We start from the raw sequence: 26697 nt of genomic DNA, 5'->3' as shown, positions 1-26697 counted from the left end.
TCCCAGGTCCAGGGGACAGTGGCTCATGAGGGCAGCTCTGGGGCCACAGGGGCCCCAGGGCAAAGGTCAGCCAGCCTGGGGTGTGGGGCCGGCTTCCCACAAGGTGCCTAAAGGCCAGAAAGGAGAGGTGTCCTGGAGCGGGAACTAGGTGGTCTCAGCAGCTCGGTGTCCCCTGCACACTCCGGCATCCCCACAGACGGCCCTGCCCCTGGTCACCCTCCCTGAGTCCACCTGTGACGGGGACAAAGTCAGCGCCCCACAGCCTGATTCTCCACTGGCATCTGGGCCCCAGGCTCACACACGCGCCAACGGAGCCCAGCAAGATCATCGCGTGCCCAGCAGGCAGCCCCGGGCATTTCTGCAGGGGCCACAGCCCCCACGACTCCGTGTGTCAAAATCCAGGTATTTTACTAACAGCTGTCACGGGGAGGGTGAAGTCAGAGCACCCGGTGCACAAGGCCGGCAGCTGACGCGGGGCGGTTTAGCAAAGAGCACACACGGAGGGGCTGTCCCGGGACAGGAGCGCACTTAAGCGGCTGCGCTGTGGTGTGAGCAGCGGTGCTATCCGCCAGTGAAGGAAGCGTGCCCTCCGTATGTGGACGTGTCTAATGAGAGCACGGAACAACCTGAGATGGCCCTGCGATAATATTCGCTGGATATGCTATTGAAGCTCTGTTGGCATTCCTGAGGTCTGTCTTTGCTAGAGAGGAGGAATTCATTAAATGCAATTCAGACTTCAAACTCTTCCCCAAGTACCTTCTCTACAGACCCACTGACCCTCGTCAACAATAATGGAAACACTTGCTACTATTACCGTCAGTACCACTTGCCACTGAAAACCCCATCACATCTGCTCGCCCAGTCTCCGGAGCCTGAGCACCACGCCAGGCTTCCCCTAAAAGCCCAGTGTTCTTCCACAGAGGGCCCCGGGGAGCAGCTCGAGAGGCCCCCTTGCAGAAGCTCCTCTGGCCTCACTCTGCAAACATATCACCACCTTCATGTGCCTCCAAGGCAGGACCAGGGTGCTGGCAGTGCCAGGCACCTGGAGAGCTGAGATGGTCTGCCTTCTAAACAATTTAATAGATTGAAATTGAAGATGTCGCTGTGCTCATGATTACTTGGGGGGAAAAAATCTGATTTCAGAAATGCAAAAGCATCATAATTCAACCATATGCATCGGCAACATGACTTCCCAGCGTATCAAGCACCGTGGAGATAATTTCTGTGAGAATAACAACAAAATATACGATTGTGTTGAGAAGACCTGTGGGATTTATATCTCCCGAAATCCAGGAGCCATGTGGGCTCAGAAAGAGGAGATATTTATAACACAAGTGCTCGCACCATGATTGAGGGGATGCTCCCCCCAGACAAATTACAACATCTGATGAATGAGACAAAAATGAGAGTCCATAACAAATCTAAGACGCAGACTAATCGGCAGCCATCCACGGCACAACATATACACTGAGTGCGGCTTTACAGTCCAGTTAACAACGCCGCGCTCTGACGCAGGCTGCCGCGCCACGCTGGGTGGCGAGTTACTCCACCTTCACCCCTTGAGATGCGGGGATTCACATCCCACGTTTTGTGCTCAAGTCACTTGACCTGATGGGCCGGCAAAGCACACACATTTCGTCAGGCTCAGAACTGAAGTACGGAAAAGAAACAGCACCTTCAGACAGCACACCACGGGGTCACCATCATCAGACTGGAGGTTCGGCACGGCAGATGGCGCTGCGGATCAAAGCGCAGCTGAGGAGTCAGACGCGGTCAGAAGGCGTCTGTCCGTTTAGAAAGCAGCCAGCCTTCCCCTTTGGGCAGTCCGGCACGTGAGACGTTAACACTCTTAATCCCGCGAGGCAGTGAAAAATCCGTCCTGGCCAATTTGGATTTACTTCAGGAACGCATAGTCTCCTTCCTACTCGGAAGTCGCCTAATAAAATCCGCTGTATCAACAGAATAAAGAAGCAAAGACCTATTCTCACCTCAGACGACAAGTGGGAAAGGAGGTGATAAAACCTCAGCAGCCATCGAGGACTTTGAAACCCTGAGTAAAGCAAGGCTCCACCCTTAACATAAGGCACCTACAAACCGAGAGCAAACATCCTAAGTCAATGACGCAGACTTCTTCAAAACTGGAATGACACCAGGACATCCCTTCTTTCAACACTAATATTCAATACTGTAGTGGAATCTTGGCCAGCGGAAGGGGGAAAAAAAAACAAGCATGGATGTGCAGAACAGAAAGAAAAAATAAACTATCATTGTTCCTAAGCCATATGATTAACTTCTTTAAAAACTCAGATACACCTACACACAAAGCATTGGAACTGATAGAAGATTACTGTTTGCCAGATATGAAATTAACTTACAAAGGTCAACTGCATTTCTACATACTGTCATTAAGAAATTAGACAATGCTGCTGAAATGCAAAAAGATGCCACTTACTAAAAATACATCTATGAATAGATTTAGTAAGTCGTGTGATGTATTTAAGAGAAAAAGCACCAGAATGAACACAAGCCAGGGGCTCCTTAACCCTGGGCTGGATCAATAAATCACAGAAGACGCAGGGAATACCACGCAGCCGTGGAAATGAGCCACACGATGCATGCCGCGGCTGGGGCTGAGCGCTGTAACTCTGTAATACAAAGAGTGCTGACAAGGGGCACGCTTAGCACAACTCCACTAAAATGAAGAGTGAAAACAGGTGAAACACACACACACACACCCAGGCCACAAACCTAGAGAAGAGCAAGAGAACAATTTACCAAAAATCAAGGGACCAGTTCCTTGGACACGGACATGTCTGGGGAGGGACAGAGCAGGGACCCCGATGATGCCAGCCTGGCTGTCTCATCAGCTTGACAGTGGACAGCGCAGTTCAGTCGCTCAGTCATGTCCAACTCTTGGTGACCCCATGGACAGCAGCACGCCAGGCCTCCCTGTCCAGCACCAACTCCTGGAGCTTGCTCAAACTCATGTCCATTGCGTCAGTGATGCCATCCAAACATCTCATCCTCTGTCGTCCCCTTCTCCTCCTGCCCTCAATCTTTCCCAGCATCAGGGTCTTTTCCAATGAGTCAACTCTTCACGTCAGGTGGCCAAAGTATTGGAGTTTCAGCTTCAGCATCAGGCCTTCCAATGAACATGCAGGACTGATCTCCTTCAGAATGGACTGGCTGGATCTCCTCGCAGTCCAAGGGACTCTCAAGAGTCTTCCTCAACACCACAGTTCAAAGACATCAATTCTTCAGTGCTCAGGTTTCATGACAGTGAACATGTGGAAGCAATTTTTAATTTTTCCTTTACATTGGACATGTATGTTATGGAAACCTTTCTGCTCTGATTTATTTTACCATAAAGCCAAAAAGAGAACAAAGGGAAAGATCTATGGATTAGACCCTTGAAATACATACCAGAAGAGCTTAATGAACTGACTATATAATGCACACATATCTCTCAGGCTCTCACAAAGACGTTTCTCAGGTGGCTCAGGGGAAAGAATCCACCTGCCAATGCAGGAGACAGTGGGTTCAACTCGTGGGTCAGGAAGGTCCCCTGGAGAAAGAAATGGCAACCCGCTCCAGTATTCTTGCCTGGGGGATCCCATGGATGGAGGAGGCTGGTGGGCTGCAGCCCTTGGACTCACAAAGAGTTGGGGGTCACACCTGAGCGACTAAACGACAGGCCCTTACAAACGCATCCCCCCCCACCTCCAAAGGGTAAAACAGAGATGAATCATGGGACAGGATGGAGAGAGCAGTAACTACGAAGACGCAGGCTCAGGAGCACTGAACGTCCACAGCTCCCCGGCCTGAGACCCTACCAGCACCGCGTCTCCCGTGGAAGGACCCTCCGGAAGGCCCACCCCAGGAGGAGCGTGTGTCTAATGCGCACAGCCCCCCAGCATCTGCCAGGTGTGTACCTACTGCGTGCCAGCCCCACTGGAGGGGCCGGGGGGACACAGGAGAAGGAAGACCCAGGCCCTGGCCTCGACAGCCTGCAGCGTGCGAAGAGACAGTCAGGGCCTCGGCCGTGGCCAGAATCCCCGCAAGATGCTCAGACACGCCGTCTGAGACCCCAGTGTCCATCAGGCACCCAAGGTACAAAGATCAGAGTGGAGGCTGCCCCCCTCGAGAGCTGCGTCCAAGGGGACAGAGACATGAGCAGACCGTGGGAATCACGTGGGTGCCGTACAGTCAGCCAGGGCAGGAGGGGGTGCTGGCAAGCTCGAGGAAGTGGGGGACCGGTGAGCAGAGCAGGCCGGGAGGAGGCCCCTGGGCACGGAGGCAGCGACCCCGTGCAAACGCCCCAACCCTCTTCAGTCTGGGCCAGACCCTCACAACACAGCCAATGCCTGCTCCTCCGGAAGTGGGCTTCTCCCCAGCCGCCTCAGCCCCGGACGTCAGCCGGGCCCATGCCCCTCCACACAGATACTCCAGTCGGGAAGCCTATCTGCAGAAAGCTCACAGTCAGCAGACAAGTCCAGGATGAACACATCTGTGCTCCACGGATACGTGCCTCCCAGAAAATGACCAGGCTTCAGGGCCACGGAGAGCTCATCACCCCAACCGGAAGGGCCGCCCATGGATAATGGGGTCTTAAAGGCCTGCATGTTCACCGTCCTCTGTGTCTGTTTAAATGTAACGAGGCGTCACTTCTCCGTGGCTAACTGGAAAAAGCATCCTATTTCCCTAATTCGTGAAACTGCTCTAAGAAGCAGAAAGCCAGCGGGCAGATAATATAACAATTACTGAGAAGAAGGGACTCGCAAGTTAATGACCTTATCTCATGAGAAGGCCCAGCTCTGAGATCTGAGGAGGCTCCTTCCCTGAGCTCCCTGCACCAGCCCATGAGCCAGAGGGCCTCGGGTAAGAGTTCGCATTTTCCAAGTAAGAGGCTGAGGTTACTTCCACAAATAGAAGATAAAAAGAGCAGGGGCCAAAAAGTTATGAACTTTACTTTCAAATAACAACGATGGATAAAAAGATTAATTACTCAATTCAGTTCAGTTCAGTCGCTCAGTCGTGTCTGACTCTTTGCAACCCCATGGACCACAGCATGCCAGGCCTCCCTGTCCATCACCAACTCCTCGAGTTTGCTCAAACTCATGTTCATCAAGTCAGTGATGCCATCCAACCAACTCATCCTCTGTCGTCTGCCGGGAGCCAGCGTGAGAAACTCTGCCCATGGCAAAGGTCATGAGGAAGGAGGTTCGGCATTACACAAAGGCAGGATCCAGCCTCAGGAGACCCCCTGTTCCCGAGCATCTACCCCCAAAACCAGAGTCTGCCTACTTTACTGTTTAATGCTCTCACCTACACCTCTGACTTTACGGGGGGCTGTTCCCCCACCACCTCTCTCAGAGAAGGAGTTAACTTGCAGCTCCAGTCAATAAAAATTCCTGGGCGTGACAAGAGTGTTTCAACTTACAAACTCCTCTGAAGGTTCTCTAGCCTGCCTGACAGGCTCGTCCAGCCACATGTGATTGTTCACGGCCTCCCAACCGTGAGAGGCATGAGATGCTTTAAACTTTCTAAATACAGATTCTTTTGAGAAGTTAGAAAATTATTAGTATAGTATAGTGGGTTGATTAGGAATTATATTGGTGAAGGGTTTTCTATGTTGGGCCAATAGTTGCTGCTAAGTCTCCATATTCCTTGCCCTTATATACATTAATGAATATAACTAGCATATAAGAAAAGTAAGTATTAACCTTTAAGACTAATCACATTAAACCTTAGGCTAAGTAAATTCCTTTCTTGATTATAACCCACTGCACCCTCACCCTATAGGAATGCAACTTTATCTGGTACCTTCAGAGGGTGGCACCTAGTTTAAGAAAAAATCACCCCTGGAAAAAATAAGTTTTCTGGTTGACTGACCGTTATCAGAAAGGGCCATAAAATGCCAGCAGGCCTCATGGCCAGAAGATGATGTAAAACCCCTAAGACCTTTATATACATTTATATGAAGCACCTGATTTTGATAAAGGTCAGGTCTGCTGACCCCGCATGACTCTGTATTCATCCCTATGTATAACAAAAAGTATATAAGCAAACCTGAAAATAAAGAAAATGGATCAGTTTCTGGAAAGACTGATTCCCCCGTGTCGTTCTTTCTTCCCCCTTCTGGCTGAATTCCCATCTGGAGCGTGGATGCTGGCCATGTCTACTTACTTGCCCGGGCTTCTAAGACCCACGCGAGAGGGAGCCCAAGGCGGGGCACCCTCTGCTATTCAAGTGGACGCCAGTGGCCTACGTAGATGGTGCAAATTCCTTGTCTCGGAGTTTTATTGGTTTTCCACGTAAACCAAGTTATTCAGCCTCTTTTCTCCACTAATTTTCCTACTACACTATTTGTTTCTAATCTCTCTTTATATTTCTAATTAAATAGCTTTTTCCTAGGATGCCGACTCCATCTCCCCTTCGAATTCCCTGGATCCACTGAGGCTGGACCCGGGCAGTTGTCCCCTTCTCCTCCCACCTTCAATCTTTCCCAGCATAAAGGTCTTTTCAAATGAGTCAGTTCTTCGCATCAGGTGACCAAAGTATTGGAGCTTCAGCTTCAGTGATTAGTGACTCACTTCAACAAAATCTCCTAAGTCCCGTGAGGCTCCAGGCACTTGGGCACCAGCCCTGCTCCCGAGGAGGTGACGTGCAGGCAGAGTGAGACCTCATCCACGAGGAGACAGTCAGACAATAAGCTCCGAGATGATCAAAGTGTGAACCAAAGTAGGGCGGGGTGTCTCCGACAAGGCTCCACTCTCTGGAAGGCCCAGAGGACGCAGACGCCTGAGGTCACGGGTGAGGAAGGGAGGACTCTAGACAGCACCACGCAATGACTGCTCGTGCACAGCTGCCCTGCGCCGAGCAGACAGAGGAAATGCACAGACAGAAGGCCTGATCAGAAAGGTCGAGGCGGAAGGGCAGGGCACAGGCAGGGAGGCAGCCGAGCCCCAGGTCCCAGGTCCCTGGGGACGTCACCCGGTAGGTCACCCCAGGAGGTCCTACCCCCCGCAAAGACCCTCCCTCCATCCACAGCCTCCATCTCTGTGATTCCTTCCAACAGGGACTTCCAGGGTCCACCCCAGGAGTCTGGCTCGGAAGGCCTAGGGGAGGCCAGGGAACAGGCAGGCTCAAGGTTTCAAAAGCAATTAAACAGTGAGCAAAAAAATGGAACAGACACTTCACCAAAGAAGATCTGAGCATGACAAATCAGCAGGTGAAAAGATGCTCAACATCCGTAGTCGACAGGGAAATGCAAATTGTGACCCCTAAGATGCCACTACACAGCTGTTTTTCAAAATGGTGAAAATTAACCAGATTGGCAATGGCACGTATGACAAGGATGTGGAGGAACTGGGCCTCTCGCACATGGCGCACCTGCACGGCCACCTGGGGAAAGGGCTTGGCAGCATCTCAGAAAGGGTACAAACACATGCTGACCACGCCGCCCCGCACCTCACGCCTGGATGTCTTCCTAGAGTGACACATGACGGCTTAGGGCAGATGTACATCTTAACGGGCCCAGCCAGCACCGGCTTGGATCAGCTGCGGTGCGTCCACGTCTAACCCCTGCAATGCCGCAAACCAGAACCTGACTCTCCCTGCTTCTCCCTGAGACCAGCACTTCTAGACTTTTCCTGAAGCCCCTTGCTTCCGTCACCTGGTTCCCCCACATGCAGCTCCCCGCTGGCCGGGCCCTGGGCATGGGTGCAGCTCCAGGAGGAACATGTGGGAGCTGAGGGAGGGGCCTCGGGGCCCACTGCCGGGGCCCAGTGCTGGGGCCCAGGGGCTTCCGCAGGGATCGAGGTCCCAGCTGGCCACACCCAGCACCAGCCAACACCGACCAGAGGGGACAATCCTGCCTCTGAAACTGGGAGCCCACAAACTCAGCTCTACACAGAGAGTCTCAGGTGGCAGGAAAAACATAATGGTAAAGATAAACTAAAGGTCGCGTGGCAGACTCTATTTTCATTTTAAAAAATACCTTAAAACGAGGTTATAATATGTGATCTCTCATTTTCCAGATACAATAAGCACAGTTATTGAAAAGGACAATCAAAGAGAAGTACCTCAAAATGACTACTTCTGTGGGAAACTAATTTTCTCCTATTGTGTTTTGTAATCTAAAAGCACTTTGGCTTTAATAATCGTTTTTTTTTTAACAAACTTACTGCACAGCAAGAGATATCAAAATTTAGAAGTGAATTTACTAGAGCAATCAAGACGAAAAACAAATATTTAAAACAATAAGAAAATTCAGTTTTAAAGAGATGCCATTTATAATAGCAACAGACAATATGACAGTGAAGAGTAAATCAAATAAAACATACACGGGACCTTTTATGGAGCAATTTCTGAAGCTTCATTGAAAGGCATTAAAGAATGGTCTAAGAAAACGGGGAATTAGCATGCTGGCGAAAACCAAGACTAAATTTCATAGACATGTCAGTTCTCCCGAATTGATCTATAGATTCTATGCAATTCCGATCACAAATCAAACAGACGTTAGGAACGAACAAGAGCAGAATCTAAAAAAGACAACACACCAGCGAATGCAGCAAAAAGCAGCGGACTCACAGGCACAGAGAGCTAAGCAGAGGCTGCCAGAGGGGAGAGCGGAGGGCGGGCGGGCTGGACAGGCACAAACTCGGAGGCGTAAGACAAGCCGTCAGGATCTGTTGCACAACACAAGGAATACGGTCGATATTTTTTAATAACTGTGAGTGGAGTGTAAGTTAAAGCCTGCGAGTCACTATCCTGTACAGCTGCAATGCGTTACACTGCACGTCGGCCACACTTCAATTTGAAAAGAGAAAACCCTGGCCATCTGATTCTGGGACCTCCATGGGCTCCCCACCTACGTGGAGGAGGAAAGCCTTAAGATGGCCTGATCGGTTTTGAAGGTGGGGGTGGGTGGGTGTTGTGTATACTCCCCACCAGGTACTGAGACTTCTGGTGAAGCTGGATGAACCGGGCGTGTGATCTGAAGGTAAGCCGAACACTGCGGCAAAACAGAGGCCGCGCACGTCTTCGTCTGTGCGTGTAGTCTCAGTGTTTTCAGTCGCGACCGACTCTGCGACCCTACGGACCCAGGGGCTCCTCTGTCCCTGGGATTCTCTGGGCAAGAATACTGCAGTGGGCTGCCGTGCCCGCCTCCAGGGGATCTTCCCAACCCAGAGATCGAATCTGCATCTCCCGAGTCTCCTACCCTGCAGGCGGATTCTTTACCACTGAGCCACCAGGGAAACCAAAGCAGAGATCAGAGCTCCGCAAATGTGACAAAGACGGGAACAGAAGGGACCCTGCAAACGTGGGCAGAAAAGCTAGAGCGGTCACCACGGGAGGAAGGGACAGCGGACCCCCACGCACAGCACACACTGGATGCCGACGAGCTAAACAGGCGCGAACGGTAACACCTCAGAGCCTTGAGGTGAAAATAAGGGAGGAAGAACGGCTTCAGGGTGTCTCCTCAGGAAGCCAGCCCTAACTAAAGAGATGGGCACGCTCAAAGCCACGGCAACTGAGACTGCAGACCGCGACAGCCACCAAGAGGAAAGTGTCAGAAACAAGCCACAGAGTGGGAGGAGGGATCTGCCCCTACTGAGTGGCAAAGAGTCAGAATCCCCAATATATAAAGAGCAATGCGCCACAAACAATTAGACCAACCACCCACAAGAAATCAGGCAAAGACAGAAGCAGGCATCTCCCAGAAGGGGACACAGAAGCACAGGAAGAGATGCTCACTCCATGGGTGATCAGAGACGAGAAAATGAACACTGCCCCCAGAGGGACAGACTGTGAGAAGCCTGGCAGCACCCAGAGCCTGAGGGGTGTGAGCACCAGACGGCTGGTCCTCTGCCGGAGAGCGCTGGAGCGGGACCACCCTCTGGAGACCAGCCCAACATCATCTGGAGAGTTTACCAGGATGATACCCAACCTTGCAACACCTTGTTGTTGTTAAGTTGCTAAGTCGTGTCAGACTCTTCGTGACCCCACAAACTGCAGCCTGCCAGGCTCCCCTGTCCTTTATCATGCCCCGGAGTTTGTTCAAACTCATGTCCGTTGAGTCATCACCTTACTTCTTCATAAACGATACTGAGAAATCCCTGCCAGTGGGCACCTGCAGAAGTGTAGGTGAAGGTTCCAGGCAACACTGGTCCAATAGCAAAACCTGGAAACCACCCAAATGTCCCCCAACAGGAAAAAGGCAAGAGAAAGTGTGGAATATCTGAGTAGCAACTGGACACACAGATTGGCTGAACCCTAGAAAATAACGTAGGTGAAGAAAGTCAGGCTGCAGAGACCCGACCACTCAGACAGAGGAATGATCGGCTCCAGACCACGGCTCCCAGGGTATCACGTGATGTGCATTAAAGGCGTGAGGAGAGGGAGGGAGACACAGGCCAGGAGAGCGGGCATCTCCTGGGGAGGGGCCTGGGGGCGGCTGAGAGCTGCAGGCAGCCTCTCCGTGACCAGCCACACTCCAGTGGGTCACCCTAGGATGGGGCTCTCAGTCCTACTCTGGGTGGGGGGCCCACGTGTGTAAACCACAGGCACACATACACTCCAGCTGTGTTCCTTTGTACACACTGATGTTTGCACAACAAAAAAAGGACAGTGAGCACTGTGTGTTGGCGACTCTGCCCCAGGGGCCACCCGAGCCCCCACCATGGGTAGAGCCGCCGGGACGGCGGGCGTGGGGCTCCCTCTGCAGGACGTCCGGATCCCGGCTCTTACCTCTGTCACTTTGGGCTGAAGTATCAACGCTTCGGGACTCATTCGAGGGATGTCTATGTGGATCTGGAGACAGAGGAGAAAGACACACGGATTTTAAAAGCTGACAGACGCCGCGACAGGCATGATGATTAAAACAGCAGCACTGAGCAACAGCAGCGGGTGTACTCGGGGTCTTGCCTGCTCTCTCTGGGCGGGGCATTCTCCTGTGGCGGGGGCAGGTTCCATCCGCCGGGCCCCCGCCCCATCCCGGCATGACAGCCTTGCTACACACTTCCCACCCGGTAACAGCGGCTGGCCGGCTAGAAACAGAGCGGGCCCTCGGCTATTTAGTAACAGGATCCATAGCAATTAGCAAGCATTGATTTCCAGCCTCTGACACGGGGAGCAATTCGAGTACATCAATAGCGTACAAGTTTTTGGCCGTGACAGCTTCTTCTTGGAACCCGGGACACATTTTTCTGCGCTGTACACAGTTCTTGGGGGAATCCAGGGCACTGTTCAGAGGCAGCATTTCAAAAGCCCTGGGAGGAACAGCGGGCCCCACCCAACCACCGTCTGACAGGAGAGTCATCACAGAGCTCACGCACCATGCAGCAGCACCTCCGGCTCCGGTAAGCCTGCTCAGGGCTTGAGCCGGCATCCGGCCGGCCCCCAGCACCCCGCGTGAACACCCCACTGCAGCCAACGCTACTGCCATCCCCATTCACTCGGGCACACGGCCACACGGGCCGAGGGAAGGCGGCGCGTCGTGATGCCGTGGGGAGGGGGCTGCGAAGCAGGTCCACCCTCGTCCTTGCCCGTGACCACGAGGGTCCTGAGACCCACAGGGCCTGGATCTCCTCACCCCCTCGCCAGCACTGTGGCCGAGGCCACCCCAGCGGGCTCTGCATCCTTGCCCATCAGAGCCCCGCCCCGCCGCTCAGAGCTGCCGGGGGATGCAGGGCCCTGGAGCTGCACAGCTCTGACTGGGGGGAGCTGCTCCCACTTGCGGGGCCCACCCTGAACTCTCCCCTCGGGTGAGAACCCAGGAATGTGCTGCCCATCGGTGGCCCCAAGGGAGGCAGTGAGACTGCCCAGGGAGTGAACTGGGCCGGGGTCAGGGGCCGGCAGACTAGCGAGTTCCGGGAACATGGACTATGAGGCGGTAGGAGAGAGGGAGAGAAGGGAAGTCGGAGAGGAGACGGCATCAGAGGAACACAAGAAACGACCTGACTCAGACCCGCTGAGCAACGTAGGGAGGGATCTTTACGCCGAGATGTGCAGGCACCCGCGGTTTGGGAAGGAGACCCCGAGGACAAGGACTACAGTCTGCTGGGGCCGGAGCCCTGCAGTTGGCCACGGGCAGGAGACCAGAACCCTCCAGATCCCACCCTGTGGCCAGGGTGTCCGCCAAGGCCACCTCAGAACTGACCCCACGCCATCAGAGCCACGGAGGCATGCCAGGGGCCAGAGGAGCTGCCCGCCACGTGCTGGCTAGGGCGCAGGGCAGTGTACCTCAGCACCAGCTCGGCACACCCCGCCCCCACACACAGGACTGGGCCAGCCGGGGCGGCCACAATGTCCGCAGAACCCACAGGGCGGGGAGGACACGCCAGGTGAGCTGGGACCGACTCTGTGCTTTGGTCGTGACAGCTTCACCCACAGAAACCTACAGAACAGAGGGCAAGAGAAGGGCGGGAGGCAGACGGGGTCCTGGCTGCCCGGGGCTGTGCGGAGGCCAGACCACACCCCTTGGGCAGACGAGCAGCCAAGGTCAGTTCATGGGTCAATCCCCGGGAGTGGGCAGCAAGTGAGGAGACCAGGGTGCCCAAGCCCCAGACCCGGGCCGGCTCCATCATGACCTAACAGAGCGCCTGAAATGGCCCTGCAGGACAGCTCAGGGTCCACCTTCAAGAGGCAGGCACACGGCCCAGGGCAGGCAGGCCCCAGCAGCAAACCCTGTGCGCGGTCATACTGACACAAATGTAGACACATTCGGGGACCCACAGTAACAGGCGAGCTTTCTATTCCCTACCACAGTAACTGCTGAGTAAAGATGCATGCAACCCGCCTTTAGTTAGCTCTCCCGCAAGAAATTCAGGGCAGGACGAGGCCCGGTAAATCCCGCAGAGAGATGCTGGGGTCGTCCAGAAATTCGTAACAGGACGAGGCCCGGTAAATCCCGCAGAGAGATGCTGGGGTCGTCCAGAAATTCGTAACAGGACGAGGCCCGCTAAATCCCGCAGAGAGATGCTGGGGTCGTCTAGAAATTCGTAACAGGACTAGGCCCGCTAAATCCCACAGAGAGATGGTGGGGTCGTCCAGAAATTCGTAACAGGACGAGGCCCGCTAAATCCCGCAGAGAGATGCTGGGGTCGTCCAGAAATTCATAACAGGACGAGGCCCGCTAAATCCCGCAGAGAGATGCTGGGGTCGTGCAGAAATTCGTAACAGGACGAGGCCCGCTAAATCCCGCAGAGAGATGCTGGGGTCGTGCAGAAATTCGTAACAGGACGAGGCCCGCTAAATCCCGCAGAGAGATGCTGGGGTTGTCCTGTGCACGCCTTTTTTGGAAATAAGAACATGGCAAAAACACAGGCAAAACAGTAACAAATGAGCCCACTCACGGAAACCAGCAACGTGGAGAAGGAGCCAGGCGAGCCGGCACTTCCCTGGCCCGATCCACACGCATGCTGCATCCAAGCTCTGTTTCCCGGGGGGCACAGGTGGCAGTGCCTGTGGCCTGGGAGCCGCCGGAGTTGTAGACAGAGGACTAGGCCCAGTGCGGGCGGCAGGGCCAGGGGCCGAGAAGAGCCCACCTGGAGGGTGAGAAGGGGCCCCCGCCCTCTCCCTACGCCCACCATGAGTCTCTCTTCCTTCAGGGCTGCCAGGGCTCCCCTGCGGGGAGGGTGCTGCCACGAGCCCCCTAACTTAGAGGACCGTGATGACCAAGCAGGGGGAAGGCCCGTCTCTGGCCCTCTCGGCGGCACTGCGCCACACCGACAAGCAGGCCTGGGCACCTGAGCAGAAAATTCAGCAACGCTCCTGCACCCAGAGGCCGGGTGTGTCAGGGGTAACACTTCCGCTGACATGCCTCATCCCAGGATGCGAGGCAGGGCTGCCAAGTCCTAACCACCTTCCTGTTTAACGGCGGCTCAGACCGTTCTGAATTCTCACATGGTACAAAGACAAGGAGAGTTAGGGAGGCCTCCAGCGATTCCAACAGCAAATTCTGGATGCACGGTGAACCGTAAATCAATTTCAAGTATTTTTCCCATTATGCACAGCGTCTGTCAACTGACTATTCAAGAGGCCATAATTATACCCATTTTGTATTAAACTAAATAGCCAAATGATAAGCTGGCTACACCTCCGCTGTGGACTGAACTGCGTCCCTCCAGAGCCGAGCTGAGCAGCACGGCTCTCCTCAACGTAAACCACGCCCCCGATGGCAGCAGAGGTCAGCGCCTGGGGCCCCGGGGACTCACTCCTCTGACCTGACCCAGAGGGATGTCGACCTCTGACCTTCAGGTCAGATGGCCCCTGAGTCACAAGACACACTCTACCTAGGGCTCCGGGCTCTCTGTTCGGTGGCTCCAATGAAAATACCTTCCCACTCCTGTAGGAGGAACTGGAGATGCCCAAGGTGCTATGTTTAGGGGAAATTCACCATTATCAGGGAAAATAAAGATCTGTGGCCCAATCAGGGGCCTGCCAGGTAAAGCACTTCCACCAAGAGAGATGCCACCGAGTGAAAGAATTTTCAGTAACAAGAAAAAAGAAAACGTGTTCCCACCTGTCTATAGGTATCCTGGTGAACCTCATCATTCCTGGAATCGTAATAGTGATCGATAAAAGCAAAATATTCTTTCTGTTTCCTTTGGAGAGTGGCTGGTCTTCGGTCTACATTGGCAGGAAGGTAACCCTGTGTGAGAAAAAAACACGAAAAGAATATACACTTAACAGTAACTCACAGAATGAGTAAGCATATAGGGTTAATGGTAACTCATGGATGGCATCACCAACTGAACGGACATGAATTCGTGCAAACTCCGGGAGCCAGTGGAGACAGGGAAGTCTGGCGTGCTGCAGTCCATGGGGTCACAAAGAGTCGGACACGACTTAGCAACTGAGCAGCAACGGCTCATGGAATCTCTATGAGAAGTCTTTAATCAAAAGGCTCACATCTTTTCCTTTTTTTAAAATTTCATTCTGTTTTTTCTGACACACTGCACAGTATTTGGGATGTTACTGATAGTTTCCCGATCAGGGATGAAACCCTTGTCCCCTGCAGTGGGAGAGCAGAGTCTTAGCGACTGGACTAGGGAATTCCCAAAAGGCTCACATCCCGAAATGAGCTTGGTGCTCTGAAATGCAATGTAGAGGGGAGGACATAAACGAAAGGCAGCGAGCTGAGCCCTCGGGAACTACAGCCCTGCCCGTCCTCCCCAGGGGTCCGGGCTCGGCACTGCAGCCTCCCCGGGGGTGAAGGATCTTCACCCACGGACGCACAGAGGGGCAGGGGCCCGGCGGTGGGCTGGCATCCACCGAGCTCCCACAGCAGGACCAAGAGCCGAAACCCCATCTGGACATGCTTCGTACAGCACAGAGAGGTCAGGCATGTGCAGGCTTATATGTGTGTCCATGACACACCCAGGCACACACAGACACACGTGTGTGCCCATGTCCACACATGTGTGCATTTTCTCCTCTCTCCAAAGACTCCTGGATCTTGGCAGCCACAGTCCGGGTCCAGACTCAGCGAGGGTCAGGCGGCGAAGAGCGGCCAGGAAGAGCCCAGACAGCTGCCTCCCATTTCCCACTTCTTCAGTCAAAACACTACTGCATCACACCCAGAACAGAAGGTCCCTGCTTCACGTAAGTGGCTCCATGACAGGTGACAAGGCGCACAGCTGCGTGACGACTGCCCGTGAAGATCGGAGCAGCCTGTCACCCCGAGTCCGTGCTGGGGCCCACCTCGGCCAGGAGGAGTCGGGAGTCACTCCCTCTGCCCCACACATCTCGGCCGCCACCCCAGAACCGCACAGAAATGGCACCACGGGGACCGGAGCCCGGCAGCAAGGCTGCCCTCGCCCAGGTGCTGTCGTCTGTCTGACTTACAGCGTGGTGCCCGTCTCTGTACAGCGGAGCGACTCAGCTATGCACACACTCACAGTCTTTCCTTATATTCGTCCCCATCACAGTTTATCCCAGGAGACGGGACACAGTCCCCTGTGCGCCACAGCAGGACCTTGTCATTTATCCGTTCTGAATGTAGTAGTTGCATCTACCAACCCCGAACTCCCAGCCCTTCCCCCTCCCTCACCCCACATCCGCCCAGCAACCACAAGTCCGGTCTCTCTGTCTGTGGGTCTGTTTCTGTCTCGTAGACAAGCTCATTCATGTCGTATTTCAGACCTCAGCAGATGAACAGATAAAGAAGATGTCATGTGTGTGTGTGCGTGTGTGTGTGTGCGTGTGTGTGTATAATGGAATATATAAAAAGAATGGAAGAATGCCGCTTGTGCAACACGGATGCAGCTGGAGATTATCGTGCTGAACGTGAAGCCAGAAGGAGAGAGAGAAACATCGCGTGACGGACCGCTGTCTCCGGAGACTCTTCCTGAAACCAGCAGTGACCCCCCCAACCCTTTCTCCCTGAGTGGAATTCCAGGCTATGGGTAAACCAGTTTGTGAAGCCACTCACTCTTTGCTGATCATCTGAGTTGTTTCTGGTTTGGGGTTATTTTAAATAACAACTGTTATAAATATTCTTGTACCAGGCTTTTACGACATACACTTGATTTCTCCTGGGTAACTGGGTCATAACGTAGGTGTATGCTTAATTTTCTCAGAAACTGCCAGATCTTTTCCCAGAAGGACAATACGGTTTTCCACACTAACTAACAAGGTCTGAGAACCTTAGAGCGTTGTCCATCTCTAAACATCAGTCCTTGTCAAGGGCTTTTACTTCATTTCCCAAATGATTCACGACGTTGAACGTGTTTTCGCAGACCCCTCTGCCACTGTTTCTCTCCTTTGAAGAAGCATCTGTTCAAGACCTTTGCCCATTTTTTTTAAACCAGTTGCTTGCTTCCTTACTGAGTTTTGAGTGCTATATACATTCGAGATGCAAGTCTTTTTGACAAATATATGCACTCTGATTATATTCTCCTAGCCTGTGGCTTGCCTTTTTATTGTCTCAAACAACAGCAGTTTTAAATGTTTGTGAAGTCCAAAGGACAGTTTTCCTTTTATACTTATATTTAGCAGTCCTTGTGCCCTGCATGGGAAGGACTTTCTCCTTGCTTTTTCCCCAGACGTCTTAAAGCTCATTCCTTGCGTGTCCCTCCTCACCCCTCGGGCATCCCTTCGGCGGCCACTTCCTCAGGAGGCTGGGCCTGGCCTAACTGGGGCCTGCTCACACAGCCCCCCAGCAGCACCCGGCAGGCACCTAACTTTCAGTGAGTGACCCCACCTGAAAGTGGGCAAATGACCAAACACAGCTGCCGCCTTTCAGAGTGTCTCCCCATCCACGGTGGACGTCACTGTGTTTGCTGCCGAACAAACAGCGTCCTGGAGAGCCTCTGGGTACCACACCCGAGGCTCTTCCTTCAGGGTGAGTAATCCCCTTCCTTCAGGACATGTCCTGATGGGCCAATCTGCCCCATCATTCCACCAGCTCCAGTGACTGACAGGCTCAGGGGAAAAGGGGGAACCAGAAGCAGGCACAAAAGCCAGGTACAAGGTGTTCTCTGTGGCTGCTTGTGAATCAAAAAGGATGTGCACAGTCTGGAGCTGTGGCAGCCATCCTGTGACCATGAGGGAGAACCATGAGCCACAGACCCACCATAAAGAGCGGACGCGAGGACAGCCGTGCTCAGCCTTGAGGATGAAGTCGCCCTAGGTCCAGCCGCCCCTTCTCAGCTGTGTGAGCACGCACATCCCCTTTACCCCACCATAAAGAGCGGACGCGAGGACAGCCGTGCTCAGCCTTGAGGATGAAGTCGCCCTAGGTCCAGCCGCCCCTTCTCAGCTGTGTGAGCACGCACATCCCCTTTACCCCACCATAAAGAGCGGACACGAGGACAGCCGTGCTCAGCCTTGAGGATGAAGTCGCCCTAGGTCCAGCCGCCCCTTCTCAGCTGTGTGAGCACGCGCGTCCCCTTTACCCCACCATAAAGAGCAGACGCGAGGACAGCCGTGCTCAGCCTGGAGGATGAAGTCGCCCTAGGTCCAGCCGCCCCTTCTCAGCTGTGTGAGCACGCGCGACCCCTTTACCCCACCATAAAGAGCAGACGCGAGGACAGCCGTGCTCAGCCTTGAGGATGAAGTCGCCCTAGGTCCAGCCGCCCCTTCTCAGCTGTGTGAGCACGCGCGTCCCCTTTACCCCACCATAAAGAGCAGACGCAAGGACAGCCGTGCTCAGCCTGGAGGATGAAGTCGCCCTAGGTCCAGCCGCCCCTTCTCAGCTGTGTGAGCACGCGCGACCCCTTTACCCCACTTCGGGCATCAGTTAGCATCTGTTCTGCATCATAAACTACACACTTGTGCACACTGTTTTAACACATTTGGATCACATCATTTAAACTTCTTAATAAACGTGTATCGAAATATAACGTGTGTGTGCACACGTTGCCCAAATACGTGTGTGAATGATCACAAAATAAACACATCTCAGGGTGCGCTGGGGACCTCCCGGCCACTGACCCTTACTCCTGACCTGCTGTCAGAGGTCCTCCCTGACTCCTCACACCTGCCAGGTTTTGCCTATCAGAACTTTACACACATGGAATCTTCTCCTTTTCTTTTCCGCCTCATTAAACTCGGTGCTACATTTGAAAAATCCATTCGTTCTGGAACACAAACCAGTGGTTGATTTTCACTGCTGCATAACAACTCCATGTGCAAAATCCATTCTGTTAACAGACATCCGGGCAGTGACCAGGTTTCTGCGATAAACGTTCTCATGCCTGCCTTTTACAGCACACGACATCCATTTTGTTAGGTGTATAACGGGGAGCAAAGGTCAGCGTGCCTTTGACAGGTTTTGCTGAAGAATTTCCCAGGTGACTACACTCCCGGGGGACATGCACGAGAGCATGGCCTCCCTTCTTCCCAACGCCGGGCACCACCGCCTTTTCCTTGCAGCCGTGCTGACAGGCTCACGGAGGTGTCCATCAGCTGGCAGGCCTCAGCTGCCTCTCCAGGGGCCTGCAGGAGGCCAGGCGCATCCTCACCCGTGAGCAGCCCTCCCCCTCCTGTTCGGTGGTCCGCCCCCTCCTGCTTCGCAGGCGCCGGCCGCACCGTCTGCACGGCAGGCCTGCAGTAAACATCACCTCCTCCTGACTGTGGCTTCTTGCCCATTAATGACATCTTTTGATGAACAGAAGCTCCTAACCTGAACGAAGCCCAATTTACTTTTAATGACTAGTCCTTTCCATGGCCTTTTCAAGGAAATTTTCTCTCCAACATTCTGTGCTTACATACCTGGACTTAAAATCGTGAACCCTGGCTCCCACTGACATAACGTCTTGTTCTCCTGCGGGGCTCAGCAAATGCCAGCCCACCGCCCATTTCTGTAACCAGGACATTAGCAGCATGAAGCCATATCTGTTTGCCCATGTGTGTGGCTGTTTGCACATGACTGAGGCAGAGCTGAGGAGCCGGAAAGTGACCGTGTGACCCACTGAAACACATGCTCAGACGCTTGCTAGCCAGCCCATTACAGCAGAAGCTTAGCAAGCCGTGCTCTGCAAGCACTGGCCCCCAGGGCTCCGTGGCCTGCCACCACGTGAACGTCTTCATCACACACTTCTGTCTAACCTTTCCTCGATTTCTCAACATTCCGAATATTTTCAAATGTCTAGTACTCCAAAATACGTGGTGCTCAGCAATGTCTGATTTTTCCTGGAGTAAAATGTCTACAAGCGCATCGTCGGCTCAATGGGACACGGGATACATTTAAGGCTCTTGATGCTCTTTTTCCAAGTGACTCTGCCAGGAGGTTAGCAATTTACACCCCAGCAGGCTTGTCACAGGTGTCGCCCGTCCTCCACCTTCTATAGCAGCGAGGAGGAGCCCCCCGAAGAACAGCCGCCCTAAAATGCCCTCAGTTCATTACGACCCGCCGGAAAGGGGCCCTGCTGTTCCCAGCGTGGCAGCAGGTCCAGCTGACAGATCCTGCAGCCGGCAGCGCGCGGCCCCCTTACCGAGGGAGGGAGCGGCCGCTGGTCCTACCTGCCTCCACTTTCTGGTCAAATGAGGCCTCTTGTATCCCAAAGAGCAGACCGCTCCGCACACTTACACCAGAGACAAAAACCACCACCAGCCCCCAGTGTGGACTGAAGACGCGGGCTGCCTCCAGCGCCTTCACGCCAGCCGGTAAAGCACCTACTTGAGCAGCTCAGGCCCCGCCCCCTTCAGCCAGCATCACCCAAAACCACCCAGAGCCCTCCTCCTGCTCGGACCCCAGCCCAGCCCTGCTGAGGGCGTGAAGTTACAGGGGAGGCGGGCCAGTCACAGCTTCAGAGAATCCATCTGGGAGCCCAGGCACCCACCAGGCCCAGGTGGGCCTTGACAGCCACGTCAAGCCCCACTGCCTCCTGGACGGTGGCCACGGGCTGGGTTTACTTCTTTTTCTTTGTCCTGAAACTGCCACAGTCCCGGGTAAGGAAAGGGAGGGACAGCTCCTCGCCGGGGTCCTGCTGCACACAGGCCTGGCTGCACCCAAGCCCCACCTCTCCGACCACCCCCACCACTGGAGCTGCTGGAGGCCCAGGCCCCACCTCCCCGCCAACCCCCAGCCCCGCCAGACAGGCCTCCCTGCTGGAAATGCCCAACCAGACCACCAGGCACCTCCTGCTCCCGCCCGGCCTGGCCCTTCCCACCTCTCAGCCCGGGATGCTCTCTCCCTTCCCCGGCCTGGCACCCCCAAGATTCAAGGCCCCTCTGAGCTCACGGCTCCCTCCACCCTGGATCCCAGCCCCTGCATCGTGGGCTGGCAGACTACCACTTGCAGGCCACATCCAGCCTGCAGAGAACCTTTTCAGGAACACAGCCACGCACCCTCATCATAGGAGAATCTTGCAGCGACGTGGGCAGCGACGCGGCCGCCCCATGAAGCCACCGCCTCCGCCTCTGCAGGGCTGGCTCCCAGGAGCGGGCGCTGCAGCCGTTCCACAGGAGCGCCGGCCCAGCGCCCACCCTCCTCCTGGCCCCGGGGCCGAGGGACACGTCCAGGCACTGCGTCCACCCTCCTACTCCTCAGAGAGCAAGCGGCTCCTCAGCGGGGCTGCTGGTCTGCACCGTCGGCCCATGCCCTGCTGGAGTCGGTGCCGCCCTCTCCAAGGAGCCCGTGAATCTGGGTGGGACCGAGACCCTGCAAGGCCCCAGCCCTCCCTCCCCAAGTCCTGGCTCCCAAGTAGCCGCCCCAGCCACCAGCCTGGCCCTTGGGGCCCCTCCTACTTCGCTCACGTTTCGTTCTGTGACATCAGCCCTTCTAAGATGCTGTGAACTTCAGTCACTGCATTTACCGCCATCTCCTCTCACTGGCATGCCAGCTCCAGCACGCAGGAATCCTCGCCCCTCTGTTCACAGACATCCCCGGGGCTCAGGGTACTGTCTGGCACAACAGATACTCCGCAGATACTTGGTGGATGAAGGCATAAGGCCAACAGATCTGGGATGACACTGTCACACCCCAAGAAGGATCTCTACCCAGGAGGCTAGGAGGTCGTGTCTGAACTAATTCATGAGAAGTAGGGGGCTCAGTGGTAAAGAATATATCTGCCAATGCAGGAGACGTGGGTTCGATCCCTGCCTTGGGAAGATCCCCCGGAGGAGGGCATGGCAACCCACCCCAGTACTCTTGCCTGGAGAACCCCATGGACAGAGGAGCCCAACGGGCTACAGGCCACGGGGTCGCAGAGTCGGACGCAACTACATGACTAAACACCAGCAACAGGGAGGGGCTGGCGTCCTCCTCTGGGCTGGGTCTGGAGACTGCGGAGCGGATGGAGGTGAAGAGGCAGAGGACAGCCGCGGGGAGCCCTGGGCAAGCTCGAGATGGCCTAGCACGGGAGGAGCGTGGACACGCGTGCAGTGGCCGGGTCAGGGCACCGGGGCTGCCACGGGGGCACCGGCTGCAGCCGGAGGGGACAGCCTAACACAGAGCACCTGCGGTGGCGCCGGTGGATTCTAACTGAACGGGAACAAGGACCCAGAAAGTCTCGCCAGCCTCAAATGTTAACTAAAGAACCGAGACAGTACTTCTGACAGGCAAGGGCATCGAAGCAGGGACGCGGGCAACAAGCAAGCCCACACAGCCTCCTGATGCTCCCCTTCCTAAAGGAAAACACACACATGCAAGTTGAGGCCTCCAGATAATTAAGCAAGACTGGAAATTATGCAAATGAAATATATTCGAGTATGCAATGAATTTTAAATGACAGAACTACAGAAAACTTAATTGCTGTATTAGCATGCTATAAAAACACTAATCATAAATGTAAAACAATGCATGCATATACTTATATCGGAATTGTCCCGCTGACACAAACATCACGTCGCTCCCTCCCGCTGGGTTCACGTGCAAACTCGCCTCAATAAGCGGCGAGAACGAAGCACGGTGTAAGAGCTCCACTCGCCATTTCCAGCCATTCTACTGACTGCCACCAACGGCAAGCGCTTAGTTTTTGTTGGGTATTTCTGAAATGCTTTTTTAAAAGAGCCAGAAATGTCATTTTCTAGAGCGTTAATTTTTTTAATTTTTGTCTCATGTTGGAGGTTAGTTAATTAACAACGTCGTGTCAGTTCCAGGTTTTACAGCAAGTGTTTCGGTCACACATATACAATCCCCCGTTCTTGCTGCAAGCTCTCTTCCCATTTACGTTATTACAGAATATTGAGCAGGGACCCCTGTGCCACGCGGCAGGTCCCTGCTGGCTGTCTATCTGAAGGAAAGCAGTGTCTACAGCATTAGTTTTTAAAAGTTTCTACACCACTTGCAGGGAATTTCAGCATTAGATGGCGTCAGAGGCGGTTTACCGGTGAGCTCTGGGGGTACGGGTTAGTTCTCCTGAGTGACCAGAGCCCAGCTTCCCATCTTTCTTCATTAAAGCGGCATCTCCTACTCATCCATTAAGAAAGTGCTCGTCCACACACCACCGGGACAGTGTTAACGGCAGACCCTGAACCCATCAGGCAAGCCAGCAGTCTCCCTAAATGGGGCGGAGCATAAACTCTTAGCTCCTCAGCTAGGCACCCAGTGCTCGGACCTCCTGCTCCCTCCTTCACCCTGAGAAAACCATGGCCCCACAGCCACCCCGTCGGCCCCAGCTCATGGGACTCCCCTCTCCTGCAGACCCCTGCTGTGTGGAGGAGGAGCAGAGCCATGGTGCGGGGGTCCCCAGCTCCCCAGTGTGGGCTCCCTCAGACTCGCTGACAACCCCAGTCCGTTCTCTGCCCTACCAGAGGGTCAACAGCCCCAGCCCCTCAGCTGCAGGTGAGTCAGGCCCAGCTGTGCCCCACCAGTGCCTCCGCCCCGGGGTGCTGCCCTCGATGCCCCATCTCCCAGCGAGCTCAGGGGTGCCCTGCCCTGTCCCTCGGGGGACCGGAGTGTTCTAGAGCAGCGGTCCCCGCCCTGGACCTGTGAGAGCACCCCTGGGGAATCCAGATGGCAGCAATTCCCAAGCCCCCCGGGTAACACGAGTGTGGACCCAGAATGGAAAGCTGCAGGTGGAGAGGAGGCCTGAAGCCCACCCGCCCCCGCCTCCTCCCCCCAGCCTGGGCCAGGTGCTCGGTGGAACCCGGAGTCGGTACACACCCCGGGACCGCAGTCCACCCCGGGATCTGCTCCGTGGGCCCACACGTCAGCATCTGCAAGAGCTCCCCAGGAGACAGGCGTGTGAGGCCCTCGGAGAATGACCAAGAGCCAGTCCTAACTGGGAAGACTGCTGCTCCACCCTCCAACCGCAGGAGCCCCCTGGGTGCTTCCTCCAGGACTCGTGGGCCTGACACTGGTGAAGGGCCCAGCCCAGGACAGATGCCCAGGAAACATCTGCTGAATCCGGGCTGAGTGGTTAACGGGGTTCACCGTGTGCTCCGAGTCTCCCATCAGAGAACACGCTCTGCGGCTGACCGCACCGGGGGCACCCCAGGACAAGCACAGAGGCTCAAGAGCTCCGGGTGTGGTTCACAAGATGGGAGAGGACGGCCCCCACAGTCAGACGTCCCCCTGCCTGCCCAAGCCCAGGTCCGACCAGCACCCCTTCACTGCGTGGGCGCCCTGCCCCTGGACGCCCAGATGCCCTCCCCACCCCGAGGCCACAGCACGTGTAGGCGGGAGCCCTGCAGGCGGGGGTGACACCCTGCTGCCCCACACAGGCCTGCGTGGTCAGCGAGCACCCACACGCTTTCTCCTTGGTGGCCTGGGCCCCTCCTCCCCTTCCGTCCCGCTCATCCCAGCTCCTACCCCCTTCCAAGGGGCATGGCCCGCTGCCTGCACAGGAATCTCTCACACTGCGCCCAACGGCACACAGCAAACAGCTGAGAAATGCTTGCAGGACAAGCGGGGAAAACGTGCGCAGGGAGGACAGGTACCCTGTCTGCAGGGGGCCGGCTCCGCCCCAGGCCAGAGGCAGAGAAAGAAGGGGCTCCCTCCTTCTGCCACAGGGACGTGGCCGTTCCCCTTCCCTGCTTTCCCGGCGGCAGACCCTGGAAGTGCTCGGGCGGGCAACATTGAGCAAACAAGGGGAGGAGGCGAGCTGCAGTCCCTCCCCCCGCCCGGGGCGCCTGGCTTCACCCCGCAGCCCCCCACCCTCACTCAGGCCTTCAGGAGGCGGCCCAGCCCGGGCACCTGGCCTCCCAACACCCCCACCTCCCATCCCCTCCCCACCCCAAGGGGTCAGCTGACTCACTGGTTCCCACAGAGCCTCGGTGTTGATTCTCTGCCTCCCCCGGGTCACGTGACCTCCCATGTTGCTCACCCAGGGAACCCTGACACAGCCTTAGAGATGGCCCGAAGCACCCCACCTTCTCCAAGAGGCTGTGGAATGCCCTCCCCGCTGGTGGCCCACCTTTGGAGGGACAGGCTCGGCTCACTGTCCCCAACGCCTTTTTAACTCATCTGTCAATGCAAGTCGAAAACAGCGAGAACTGCCCCCGTCACCTCTGCCCTTTTCCTCCACCCCAGCCCACCTCTGCTTTCAGACCCCGGGGGGTGAAGACCCCAGACACGTGCCCATGATACTGTCACCCTCCTCTTGCCCACTGGGGCCGCCTGCGGCCCACGCATGCCACGGTCTGTGGTCCCCCAGTCAAATCCCGCTGCACCCCAGACCAACCCCAAGGCCCCCAGACTCTGTGGTGCACTGGAGTCTGGCTCCCCTCTGCCTCTAGACAAGGGCCCCTGTAACCAGTGGTGGTGACGTGAACAAACGTCCAAGAAGGCCAGACTCTGTCACCTGCATCCCAGTGCCGCTGGTCACAGACCCTCCCCACTGCCCTGCCCCGCTTCAGACCGCCGAGCCTAGCCGATCTCACGTCGCCCTCTGCCCCTCTGCCCATTGACCCCAGGTGGCTCTTCCTCCAAGGCAGTCACTGGGCAGCTGTGAGGGTGTCTTAACCACGACCTGCAGAGGCGGGGAGCTAAAGGGAAGAGGCCACGACAACGTAATTCACAGAGGGCTTTCCACCGGGAGGAGCACACCCTTCACAAACGCAAAACCTCCACAGAGACCCGAAAGGTGTTTTCATGCGAACTTCCTAAAATGCGGCCTGGAAAGCCTGTAGCCTCTTTTAGAGGATGTTGGGAAAACCAGATACAAATGCTTAAAATAAAAAAAACACCGAACAAAAACATTAGCAATTGCAGCGGGTCTAATTTTAATTGCAAGAGAATATTTGACCAATAAATATTCACTGTTCGGAACTGCATCTGCATGTAGGATTCCGAGGTACTAAGCTGCAAATTTATTAAAGCTCATTAGCAAGAAAGACTCTTTTAATACTGAAAGTCTGACCCAATTTAGGGTAAACTGTTAGGGTTCCCTATTGACTTAGTTCCCAAAATAATAAGGAAGAAAAAAAAAAGCAGGAAACGGGAAGAAAGCTGTCTAGAAAAGACTCCGAGATGTTCAGCAGAGCCAAGCTCACTTCTGACACTGACTCAGGGCAAGAACCAGCTCCCACCTTCTCCCGAAGCCCCCAGAACGCGCTGCTCCACATTGGGTGTGACGGAGCCACAGCCCAGCCTCCATCACACAAACACACACCAGTCTAACACCATCACCACTGATGCTTTTTAAAAGACTCTCAAACAGATTTCCCTGTTTGAGTCCTCAGAGCTGAAAGAATCTTCCACGCTGGAACCTTTTTATAACACAGGTTTGGAAACACCACAAAGACTTTAAAAATAATAAGATCAGAGAAAAAGAACACAGCCATCCTAAGTTATGACTTACGCTCGTTTTCTGCCAGTCTTTGCAAACCAAGCCTGAAGCTGAGCTAAGGGTGGGAGATGGCATCGCAGCCCCAGCCAAAGCCAGATCCACGAAGTGGAGCCGGGACTTGCGTGGGGCTCGAAGCCCGCCTGGGCCGGGAGAGCCTGTCCTCGCAGGAGGACAGTGCCTGGGCAGGGGGTGCAGGGCGGGGGCGCAGAGGGGGCAACTTACTGAGAGCAGCTTCCACGTGATGGCACGGACGGGCTTGGGGATCCCGGACCAGCTCAGCTTCCTGAGCTCCTCTGTTAACACAAGAGAGACAGGAAGAAGGGGGTTACAGATGGCAGGCAAAGCCTCCCCCTTCGGGGGACATCCTCCCCCAGTTCCTCAGGGGGCAAGGAGGCCCATAAATGAAACCAGAATGAACCGAAATGAGAACAATTTCAGATACTGATTGTTTTCAACACACCGGAGAAGTTACCACTCTATTCAAACCAAGCTAAACGTGACCTGTTTGCGTTTA

General features: G+C 55.0%; 1 protein-coding gene across 2 annotated transcripts in view; it reads right to left on the bottom strand.

The window, feature by feature from the left end:
* The window catches only part of TBC1D22A (TBC1 domain family member 22A), a 267188-nt gene that overhangs the window by 149657 nt on the left and 90834 nt on the right, over window positions 1–26697 (bottom strand). For both annotated transcript variants that reach the window (XM_069586202.1, XM_069586201.1), the window contains 3 exons: window positions 26406–26476; window positions 14528–14656; window positions 10753–10815 (listed from right to left, as the gene is read on the bottom strand). In XM_069586202.1, the coding sequence (XP_069442303.1) occupies window positions 10753–10815; window positions 14528–14656; window positions 26406–26476 (263 nt within the window). The remainder of the gene's footprint in view (window positions 1–10752; window positions 10816–14527; window positions 14657–26405; window positions 26477–26697) is intronic.

Source organism: Ovis canadensis, chromosome 3 (genome assembly GCF_042477335.2).
Source record: "Ovis canadensis isolate MfBH-ARS-UI-01 breed Bighorn chromosome 3, ARS-UI_OviCan_v2, whole genome shotgun sequence".
In the NCBI taxonomy this organism is placed as follows: Eukaryota; Metazoa; Chordata; class Mammalia; order Artiodactyla; family Bovidae; genus Ovis; species Ovis canadensis.
This window is presented reverse-complemented; position numbering and strand designations above follow the sequence as displayed.